At 37.7% G+C, this 12,404-nt stretch overlaps 1 protein-coding gene across 2 annotated transcripts in view; it reads right to left on the bottom strand.

Moving 5' to 3' along the window:
- The window catches only part of GUCA1C (guanylate cyclase activator 1C), a 36,176-nt gene extending 26,630 nt beyond the window's left edge, over positions 1-9,546 (bottom strand). Inside the window, exon 1 of one of the 2 annotated variants that reach the window (XM_013186157.3) lies at positions 8,697-9,546. In XM_013186157.3, the coding sequence (XP_013041611.1) occupies positions 8,697-8,900 (204 nt within the window). In that variant the 5' untranslated portion in view covers positions 8,901-9,546. Of the gene's footprint in view, positions 1-3,954; positions 4,713-8,696 lie in introns of those variants that run through there. The other variant, XM_048057293.2, reaches the window with a different exon arrangement.
- Positions 9,547-12,404: the final 2,858 nt, after the last annotated feature.

The following is a 12,404-nucleotide window of genomic DNA, read 5'->3' as shown; positions in this document are numbered from 1 at the left end:
TGACAGCAGTTAATAAACTCACAGACAAAGTATGTGCTGAGACAGTAGAAATTCTACAGAAGTCACCTGTTCCTAAAGCCAATGGCATTGGAACATTTCTACTTTTCTAAATAAAAAAAGAAAAAAGTCATAACAATATGGAGCTGAACTGAAGAAATTAATATAGCAAAGCCACCTCAAAGAGCACTGAAACAAAGGTTATAGGGACTACCTTGTAGATAGGAAGCACAGTGAATCAATTTCAAATGAGCAATCTATGGCAAACCGAACTGATGGTGAAAGACAAAAATAAATTTTCAGTATCTATTGAGATCTACATTAGAGATGCCAAAGAACTTTCTGGAGTCTGTACAATATTTTGGGAAATAAGAAAGAGGTACATACGAGTAACAGGGATACAACATACTTGCACTGAATGTGACAATCCTGCAATAAAGAAGATTGTTGATTCAAGGACAGACTACGGTGAAACTGCAAGAACATGGGGCACACAGAAAATTCATACTGCAGCTAAACCAAAACTGTCTCTGTAGCCAAACATGAGAAAAACATCAGATTCATTAATCCTGCTCTGAAAATGGTATAAAATCTCATCAGTATTGGAAGGCATGATGCCATCTGGATTTCTTTAGAAATGAAAAAAAAAAAAGGTAATGCTTCCACATAGGCTGATAATAGTGATTGCTCCTCTTTTTATTCTTGTATTCTTATTTATTTTTTCCTTCACAGCAGGGTTATTAGTAACTATCTTGATATGAAAAATGGCAAAAAAGTAAAATATTAAAGAAGATATTCTCTTTATTATGAAAGCAGTGGTAACTCAATTGTGAGCAGCAGATACTAAACCCCTGTGCTATGAAGCAAGGTCACATATCTTTAGACTATGGTAGATTCAGCTGAATACTACCTATTTGAAGCATAAGACAAAAAAAGACTACTGCTAGTGCTCGAAGTATCAAACGATAAGTTTTAAATGCATTTCTATCCTCCATAAACCAGATAGCTTTTGCCCCGATGAGGCAAGTTTCTAGTGGGGCATGATATTCAGTCTCTGCCTGAGAGCAGAAGACTCACTAAATTCCTGCTAACTCAAGCATGGGGAGGAGGAAAAGATAATTGTTTACTGTTTCCTATGGCCTCTTACCCATGGCATACAAGGCAAAGTGTGTGGGAACAGGTGTACAGTCACTTGATTATTCTCTCAGTGAAAACACTGATCTAGCACTGGCACAACTTTGTTAGGTCATAATCAAATTCCTTGTGTGCCTTCTATTATATTTCTACAATGATCTCCTTGGGTTTATGTATGAATTTAAAACAGAAACAGAAGGCAGCGACCATTTAGAAGTACATCTACAGAAGCCTTTTATGTCTAATTCCTTTTTGTACTACTGCCTCATTATTCCTGACATGGAGATTACAAGTATAGCACAATGATACATGTGCTGATGATGAGATGAGGAATTGTGCTTACCTGAGTTGTGTGTACTCTAGCCCAGGCATTTTTGTCATTAAACTAAGCACTCAGAGACATGATTCTGCTGATCTGGTTAGCTACACACACCACAGCTCACCAGTATCTATAAATAACCGACAGACCGTGTATAATGAAATAACGTCTTATACTTCCCACAGAAACATTTGCAGCGCGGTTGTTTTCGTTTTAATGATTACAGGAAGCGCTCTGAGATACTGACCTTATGCTTCCCATTTGGGATCAAAGACTTAACACAATAAGGGGCTCCTCCTGAAGCTGTTATTTTCATTAAGGTTTCTAGTCACCAGAGAAATATATCCTCCTCAAGCAGTTATGCATGTGGGGTCAGAAATACTTTCTTTTTGTAGCTATTGCAAATTCACTGATTTTCCTGAACTGACATCAAGCAAGTGGGACTGAAAACCTCTGTCTGAGGACAGAAAGGCAGTGTAATGACTATTAAACTGTTACTTTTAAGTGGTCTTACTAGAAATGACAGAAAGCGGTTCTCTCATCAAGTCAGACCTGAGAGGTCAAGGAATTGGCCTGGCTCCAACTGGGAGAAATAAAAATAAAACAAATCCCACAACTTTTGCATGCTGGTAATCTGGGAAGGAAAAAAAAAGTACTTAATTTTGAAAAAAAAAAAAAGCTCAATTATCAATTGCCTGTAAATACCTTTCTAACATAAATTAATACAAATCATTTTCAATTTAAGTTAATAAATTCTTGTTTCAAGAGTCCCCTAAATCTTTGTATTAAGGGTCATGTCTCTGAATTAACTGCCACCCCAATGAGATTTTGATGCCACAGACTGTTTTCATAAAGTATTTCAGCTTAGAAAAATTGGATTTTTCAAGTTAATTATGTGATGTACAGCTCTTTAACAATTCTAAATCCTAGCTGCTTCTTTTTATCTGCCTACACAGCACAGCCGTTTGGAAGAACTTTGACTATTCAAGTATCCTATTTATTTATTTATTTATTTATTCATTCATTCATTCATTCTGTCACCCCTCAACAGCAAAAAGATCCACTGAGTTAAGCATTTTAGAAGAGGGAAAATATAGCCAAAAGACAGAAACATTAGTAAACATTTGATTAAAAGGAGAGTCTGCCTTCTTTAATTAGGCACCATTGTTTTGACTGGAGATGTTCTCTTTGGTGTCTCAAGCCGTTCCCAAGCCCAGCAGACACTGAGCAACTTGCATCTCCTAGTGGCTCCAGCTAGAGATGCAATGATTTGTTGCAGCTGCTAAATAACAACTGCATATTGGTGTTCAGCAATTCTGTCCAAGTGCTTTCCTTGGCCTGTGGGAAAGGTGGGCTCTGTGGAGCAATGCCCAAAGTGCTGGATCTTGGGGCTGCTATTCCTGGCCTCTTCTTTTACCTCTTACTGCAGCTCAACAAACTACCACGTTTATTCCCGCACATTTTTTTTTTGGTCCAAGTGTCAGCTCAGTTTTGGATAGAAAAGGGATCTGTCAGGAAGATTTTAACTATCTTTTCAACACTCCTTCTCCACAATCTGCATTTCAATTCCACAAGGGTTCGAACTAATATACCAAGTTGAGATTAGACATTATTTCTTCTTTTCACTGTTTGTACTTTTTCATTTTATATATATATATATATATATATATATATGTTGTTTATTTTCCAGTTTTCTTATTTCTTCTCCCTCCTGGATGGCTGGTATCTACTTATCTTATTCTTTCCTAATTGTATTTTTGATTCTACTTTTTTTTTTTTTCCTTTTCTTCTGCACTTCTTGATTCTTTCCATTTATATTTAGAACAAATAACACCATCTTGGGAATTCTGATTTAATGTAATAATTCGAGTCTATCATCCTTCCCCTGCTCAGACTTAAAAATATTTTTTATTTTTATTTATTTTATTTTTTTTAAGGCATTGGGAAGGGAAATATAACAGCTGTATTACTGTTTTACAAACTTTCCAAATAAGAATAAGAATGGTGGTAATCTTTTACAAACTTTCCAAATAAGAATAAGAATGGTGGTAATCAGATAAAGAAAAAAAAATGATATTCATTGTAAACATCCCCAAAAAAGCAGCCTAATAGATCTGAAGAAACTTTGCTTTAGAAACAGTGGGGAAAAACATTTTTAAAAAGGAGAATGAAGACAGAAATATTCACACAACATTTCACCAGCGAAAGGGAGGAACATGAGGATTTTAAGACTCTTGGCCAGTCCTACCTGCAAGGAATCAAACATTTCTGGTAGATTTTTGAAGAGCTCTTCTCTTAAACCCCCTAAAAAGACATTGGAAAGAATCCAACAAATCCAATTTTCTGAATTTAAGCAGGGCTGATGAGAAAAAGTGAAACAAAAAACACTAAAACAACTTCTGTTTACCTACCCTTTCTTTTCTGATATTACTAAGCTAAAGTTTTCCATTGTGCAAGCTAACATACACATTTCATGATGAAAATAGTCCAAGAAAGTTTCTTACCTGATTCATGTCAAAAATCTGAAACACCTGCTCAACGTACATGTTTGCCTGAGGGTTCATATCACATAGGCCGAGTATTGTCTTAAACTCATGGAGAGTAAGTTGTCCAGAAGGGCAATGATTCATAAATCTCTTGTACCACTGACTGTTTTGTATTGCTGCAAAATCATCTGCTGATTCCCCAGCACCCATAACGCTGTCCGCCCTTGCTCTCCATCCACAGCACACTGTTTACCTTTGCACAGTGCTGTGTTCCCTGGCTTGCCTCCAGCTAGAGCTGAGCCACAATCCATGAGCTGTAAAACTACTATAAACCCCTCGAAGATCCCTGCAGATTAGGTAATCCCTATTAGGCAAAAATAGAAACTCCACAGGATCATCCTCTGCGATCTGTTTGAACACAGGCAGGTTTGTCAATAAGCACATACATCTCCCTGGCCAGAGCTACCTCAACACCTCAACATGTTCCCAGGGTTCATCCTGCCGCTGCAGGGGCTGTCTTGAAGATGAAACATGACATTTTTGTTTATGCTGTGTACAAGCCTGTGTCAGGTTTGCAGCCCTGGTACTCTTCCTAAAATCATAATGCTTTGCACTAAAAATGTGCTGGCTATGATGACTTTGAATGCTTCCCAAACAGTGAAATGGTGTTGCAAATGCTGTGCTTTGTTTGGAGGGCTTTACTTTCAACCCTTTGGAAAACAGAGAGAATAAAAAATCCTGCAAAATACTAATGACGTATATGGTGACACTAATGTGTGTTAGTGAGTGCATGTTCATCCAGCTGAAGGAGGATAATACATAAACAGACCATACAGTAGGAAAACATTGGCATTGAAAACAAATATTCTGATAATCTCACACAGGAGACACCAGGTTATTTAAATACAAAAAAGAAATAATAAAAAAAAAGAGGTGAATTTCACACACCAGAACCAGAAGAAAGTACATAAATCAGAGCTAGTGAAATTTAGGACCCTTTTCAAAGGGTTTGAAAGCACTCTCCAGGACCCTCCAATTAAAACACGTACTTTGAATTTGAGTTACATCCTATCTAACCTGAAGTAGGAGGTAAATACCTCTCATATAATCTTGATGTAAAAAGAACTAGGAATGTGTCCTTAGCTATATAATTCTTAAACAGTAAGAGTAACTGAAATGTAATCATATTGCTTCATTTGCATAATCCATTTAACACAGGTTCTGTTCACACAATCTCAGTGATGGGTTCTCAGATAATACAGTGATAGAAATCAGAATATTTAAAGCATGTATCATAGAAATTGGAAGCTGATAAAGCCACATCCAGCAATTTCAGGTTCAGAAAGAAGCCGGCAGCACACCAAGTCTGTTATTTGCTTGGAATCTCAATTCCTAAATGGCAGACATACTGCAAGATATTAGATCCCAAATTCTTCCTCATTCTGTAATGTCAAAGATCTGGCAAGAGATTTTTACCGTTATGGCAGGAGACAAAATCCGATCCTCTAGCAGTAGAAAAATAACATGTAGACTTTAGAAAAAAAGAAAACCATCCCTGTAGTTTTCAATTTGCAGTGGGCAAGACAGTCTGAATAATAACTTTTAGCATCTCTAAACATTATGACCTGTCAGAACGTTGATTTATATGTAGTTTTTTTCACAAACAGATAAAAGAGGATATCTCCTTATTCTATTAAGAAGCACTCAAATAGTTTTTGCTGACTGAATCAGGTAGGCTGTTATTCCACTGAAGTATGAGGGAGGGCAGAGAGGCTTGGTTCATGTAACGTGCAAAGAGCTGAGTCATCTCGTAATAAGATCCTTTGGCTGAGCTTAGCATGGAAAGGAGTCTTGAGCTGGATTTCTGCATTAAGACCAGAATCCAGAACACAAATCTGTTCTGATTGCACTACTCAGAAGTCACACTCTTGTTAGGGAAGAGTTGATATGGTCAGAATGATCAAGAGCAGTATGAAGATAGTTTCTAAGAAAGCCCATGACAAGCCATAAAAATCCCGTATGTGTTACAAGAGAAAAACATAACCAAGCTCATCTAGATGCTATGTGTAGTATCTGAATCCTGTTACTATACTGCTGTAAAACATTGCAGTTCAGTTAATGCATTTCTTTAAGCCTTTCCAGCCACTAAATTATACAAACAGATTGGACAAGGAGAAAAACTTGACAGTCTTTTATCTGGGAGGAGATTTCACGTTCTTAATATTCCCTGCTGCAAAAGGATACAGACTGTACAATCTCAGGTATGTGACTATTCTTAATGTACCCTGCCAATCCTGCCTTCTAAATAACTTTTCCTGAGCCTTCTGCCGCAACAGCTCAATTAAGAAAATATACAATGAAATCTATGCCTCAGATTACAGTAGCTAATGGCAGATTGTTAAAACATCTTGCAGAACTGGAAATGAAGATCAGATCTTTAGCTGGAGCTCATTATTAAATAATGAAGTTTTAAGCCTAGCATAAGCAGTTTTATAGTGGATTTTATGAAGCCCTAAAGGCCAAATCGTTGTTTAATTTCATCAAAATGGGGGGAAGACTTCCAAAAGGATAAAATATTGAAACATCTTTTTCTGTCTAACATGGAACATTAATTAAACAAGCTCTTCTGGGAAGAGCAAAACAAAAGCCTTCATTTGTACAGACTCTGTCTATTGTCTGCTAAATCTCCTCACCCTGGTACCCCGGCTCCACCCTGTATCCTCACCAGGCAAAAGAAAACAAGTGCCTGATTATTGTGCCAACCAGCTGCTGCCTTGAACAATGAATAAAAGCTGAGTTCTGCATGAGTGGGGTGATCATCCTGGGTGTGTCCCTGCTACCCAGCTGCCAATTTTTATGACAACTTTAGGAACTAATTAGCTAAAATTCCTACTCCATGAAATTTTATTGAAATATGCCAATCGATTAAAACGTTATGGGTTGAGCAGAGAACAGGATTGGAGATTGCTAGATGGGACCATGTAACAATAAAACTCTGATGGGTGTATAACCTGGCAAGTTTAAGGCCTATGTCTTAATATTCATCAGAAAACCCGAGCAAGCTACTCCCTGGGTACTAAGCTATTTGTACTAGAAGGGAGGCTCTGTCATCAGTAACTGGTAAAAAACAAAAACAAAAAACACAGCTGATCAATTAAAAGACATCCCCCTTTTTATAAAGCTCTCCCCCTTTTTAGTTTTGAGCTCTTTCCCTATTTAGAGAGGTGCCAGGTACACACATGGCTTGTCCTCATGCAGAGAGGCTAGCTACTTTGACAACATATTTTTTTTTCTTATGGAAATAACCTAGACATGGAAAACTATTTTCCACAACTGTAATCTGTTGGACTGTAATGCCCCGAGTATATAAAAAGCAAATATCAACATCAATAACCCCATTCTCAGTACTATGAGTATTATAAACAAGTGAATAAAACTGTTACAGTTTTAATTATATTTAGTATTACAGGGGTTACAGATAGTAGAAAAAGCTGAAAGGGGTGGTAAAGAGCAACTGCACCTTGAAAGTTTGTGATATAACTTATTCTGCACTTGCTGCCTGTACTGGTTACACTATTTACTGAGTGGAATAGGTATTTTCAAAGATAGAAACCACTAGCAACAGTAGTGACAAGTTCTCCTGGGTATTTCTGTCGGTGCAAAACTATTCAAAATGATACTTTCCTATTCCCTGTCCCCATCCTCAGTTATTCCGCAGCAAGTACCCAGTTTCCTGATGCCTGCGGTTGGTCTTGCATTGGGATGCCATCACCTTGACAGAAATCTGATTTTTAGGAAGTGTTCATTTCACATTCCAGTTTTCTGAAAAGTGACTTAAGCAAGTTGAGGGCTCAATTTTCTGATATACTAATGTTTTTACTTATTTAAGTATTAATAAGTTTTCACTCCGTGATGGGCCCATTTGCTTTTTCAGCTGGAAGCTGACTTTGATTGTTGTTTCTACTATTGACAAATCAGCCTGAACCTTATTTCAGTCAAGGACAAACATTTCTGTAGGAATTATAAATGACTCTCCATTTCTGTAGTATTTAATATAAATTTTTATTTTCTCCTTTGGCTCAAGGAGAAAATAACAAGGCACAATCTTCTGGATGGGTCTCATGGCTGGAAGGAACCCCTATGAACCCTGAGTTGGAAGAACAAATGACAGCAAGGCAACCAACAGCTGCTGGAGGCTTTTGTGTTAACCTAGGATGTTAAGAAGTAAAATTGGGATGAGGGATTAAAATCAGAAAGATGAGTCTTTGGAAAAGGGGGATTGACTGATACCAACCTAAGTCATACCAGGTGCTCAGAATGAATCCAGAAACCTTTTATTTGGTGACAGAAGAAATCCTATTGTAGCTGTGTTTTATATTCTTAAAGCACTAACAACAATGGACCCAGACAAAAATTTAGTGCTTTTAAAAATATTTTTCAAGTGGAGTTATGCAAATAAACTTCCAATTACAAACACACGTGGAGAATAATAATAAAAATACGTTTCAAAGATGAGAAGTTATTCAACAAATATTGGAACGCAGGCAATTTCCAAAACAGCAAAACGTGCTGGGAACAGAGCATTCAAAATTGTTTGCCTGCCATTCCCATTTATTTGCCAGTAGTTTTCTATTGAATCACCTCTGATTCACTTCCATTACCTCTGAATAGCCAACATTACCAGCACCCTGAGACATGTTGCTGAACATATCAAATGGTAGAGCCATAAGAAAGTCACAAAGTTAAAAATAAATTCTTACCTTATTCATGTCGAATGTGTGAAATACTTGTTCAACATAGCTGTTAGCTTCGGGAGTAAGTCCATGCAGATCCAGGACTTGTTTAAATTCATGCAGACAAAGTTGTCCAGATGGGCACTCCTTCATAAATTTTGTGTACCAATGGTGAATTTCCATGGCGTTAATGTCATCGGCTGATCCAGCAGCACCCATAGTGTCAAACATACCAGGTAACCTTTTTCAGTATTTATTCATCCAAACGTTCATTCTTGCTTCCCGGCAACAATCATTCAAACACCAGCTCTGCCTCTGAGAGCTACTTTAAACCTCTTATAGATCGCTACCAATATAGACTAAGTAAATATAGCACCCTAGCAAGATTACCAGTGCCCAGTTTCAGGACACCACGGTTTTATCAGCTGATCATGGTCTTTGTGCACAGTCAGTTTGCAGAGCCTCAGCAGGGCACGAGGACACATTGTGCTGATTCTCATCTTGTGTTGGCATCTGTGGTGCTAAGGCTATGTAAACTGGATGAATATTGAGTAAGCAACACTCAGGGATTTTGAGAGTAGTTTCTAAACCTGTTTTAATAATTCACAAGGTTTTAACCAGACCTTCAGCCCAGACGTCCTGTCACTGTTGCAGTGGTTATATTTATAAGGACAAAGCACACACTCTTCACAGTAACTTGTGGAGTCTTGATAGAAACTACAGCAGATTGGTAACCTGAAGGTTGGATGAGTTGCAGTCACTTTCCCTTCTCACTTTTTTTTTTCCAGGGAATAGGTCACAAAAGAAAAGATAAGCTACTGAATATATAAGAAGAAACAAGAAGTTGTCTAAGTCCTACTGTGAGACATCAAGATGCATCTGTAAGAGCTGAAAGAGCTTTAAATGGTAGAAAGCATATAAATAATGCTTTGGTGAGTGGTTTTCAAACACCACCCTCAAGTAAAGCTTCTCTGAACATCTTATTTTTCTATCCTTATTTTAATAGTTAGATAATATTTTGGATACTTTTTGGACAGCTGCCTTATAGCAAATGACTTTTCATTTTTAATACTTCTCTGTATACCTTGGTCCAAGTACAAGGTTTTACCTTATAGGCCAAAACCATAAGATTATTTGACTTGGATAACCTGAAAAAATGAAAACAACTATACACTAAGCACAGAAACCATGACCTTGTCTTTAGAAAGCAGTTCTACAAGTGTCTGAGTCTTGCATAAGCCGCTGCTCTCCTAAAAAATGTTCCCCCACTGCCACTGCTCATGCAGTCTCATGCTTTACCTTCCCTTAGGTCAGCATGAATTTTTGTGTGGTTGCACCAGGGAACAACTGTAAGAACAGATCCAGGTAAAAGCTTGCAATAAAATTGAATACTAATAAATATAGTTAGCTGAGACTACTTTATTTAAACTCTGCACTGCCTGGTCTCACAAAACAGTGTGTTGTACAAGAAGATAGATCAAATGAGTGGGATGGAAAAGAGTGACCCGCAGCACAGTGAGTGAAAGGCCACTTCTTTTGTATAGGGAAAATGAATAATTGCAGCAGAATGCAGTCCTCCCATGGAGCAGTGTGTAGCTGCATAACCTGAATTTTCTTTTGGGCGAAGAGTCAGGCTGGTTTAGTTGTGAATAGTCAACACAACAGCCATGAGAGACAGATGCTTTACAAATTTCATCTCTATGGCACATTAGTTGGATGTGCACAGGGAGGGAGGCATGAATGACCCTGGACCATGCTGTTTGCGTGTTTTGAGCACTGTTTAATTTTTCAGGTGAATAAAGATTTGGGACACACTAATCATGTAAAATTAGAATGGCAAAATAGTCCAGAAGAACAAGGAAACATGGAAGAAGAATCAAATGCAAATAGGAGATGTTTTCAAAGGAGTTCTTGTAGGCCACGTTCCTGTTAGGGTAGCTTTACTGGTGGATTATAGCGATGAAGTACAGAACATAAGGGTTATGTTGGCAACTCTTTTTAGCAATTTAATACTATCCTCACTTTCACTCTGAGGAAAACAGGCTTCTCTAGTTAAAGCACAATTGTCTCAGGCTCATTCTATCTACACGCCAAGGTTAGTCAGGGATTGTATTTCTTCATATGTATGACGCTACAAGCAAAGTCAAGAAGCAGAATGAGGGAGAATAACAAGGTAGTGAAGAATTTGGATTGTATATCTGCAGGCGATGTAATGGCAATGTAATAATGGGAGAAAAGCAGCCAGAAGAGGAAAACAAACACAGAGCAGACAGACTGACAGGACTTTGAGAATGTATGGCCATACAAGAGAGGATGAAAAAAAATGATGTCATAAAAAAGTATGTGGCCTGGAAACAAGAAGCTGAGTTTATGTATCAGGTTGAAAAATGGATTTTAATTCCAAAGAACTCCTCATTCCAAAGACCTCATCATCAACAGTTGTGCACAGAAACCTATTGCCTGAGTAGTGCCTGTCTCAAACAGGCACTACTGTATCTGAACATGAAAGAAACCATGTACATGGAAAACAACAGAACCAAACAAAACAGGTCACTTGGAGCCTCTGCACACTCTACCAGATGACACCTGCACTTAGACCTTCATGATGTAATGGAAGTTACTCAAGATTACAAATACAGGTTATAAAATAAAGGCCCTCAAGGCTCTGATAAACTGTCTAGTTAATGTCAAGTTTTCTATGCATGATGCTTTGAAATATGGGGGGAAATATAATGAAGCACTGGAAACCTAAAATCGCAGACAGCAAATCCCATGATATCATGACAGAGACGTCAAGAACTCCTATGGAAAAGCATCAAGGGAGTAAACTCTAACCCCAGCATTTTGTCCATAGCAAAATTCTGACTAAGCCTCAAAGTGTTATATATTAGCACCATCAGTCTCTGCAATTCATAGCTTGCACTTGAAGGATGTAGGAAAATGGCACCATTTAGAATTTTTTATTTGATCCCTTTGCTACAGTGACATGCAACAATCTTACTTGTGGCCATAAAAATTGCAGGCCTCTGAACTGAAAAAAATCTTACTCTCCTTTGAATTTAAGGCAGCCTTTCCAGAATGATTTGAAATATTTTTGCAAAATAATTTGAGAAAGGATCACTTGGAAGTCTTAAAAAAATCAAAATGTTTGCATAATTACACCGTGGAACTAATTGCCCCACAATAGTAAACAAATATGGGTTCAAAAGGCAATTAGACAATTATGTCTAGGAAAAGTCCATGAAACCCATTTATTGACTTTGTTATCTGACTGAGCAGCCACGGGCTGCTAGAAGCGGGGAAGGTGGCTGAGGGGCATCTGTTCCCCAGGTATATGCCCCTGGCTATTGCCAGAGACAGAACAGGAGACCAGAAGTACTTTTGAGCTGACTAATGAGTAGGGCTATTTTTACAGTCCAGACATGATCCAAAGAATGTTTAATTGCCTTATCTCTATTCAGCTGGCGGTCAGACTGAAGGAATGAAGACCAATCATTTTGGAAAAAAACAAAGCTGTTTGTGAAGGTCCTATCCTAGATGGATGTCTGGCTACAATACAGGCAAACCCAGTTTATTTGTAATTTACATATATATCATAAAATTATTGGTGTCAGATTTTTTTTCCTTAGAGTTTTCATTTGCATCTTCCCATCACCTTTTCATGCAGGCTTAACACTTCCTTATTAGGATACTTTATATTTAAATTTTCCTATAAGCTTTTCAGCGTGCTCCTAT

The sequence above is a fragment of the Anser cygnoides genome, chromosome 1 (assembly GCF_040182565.1).
Source record: "Anser cygnoides isolate HZ-2024a breed goose chromosome 1, Taihu_goose_T2T_genome, whole genome shotgun sequence".
NCBI lineage: Eukaryota > Metazoa > Chordata > Aves > Anseriformes > Anatidae > Anser > Anser cygnoides.
This window is presented reverse-complemented; position numbering and strand designations above follow the sequence as displayed.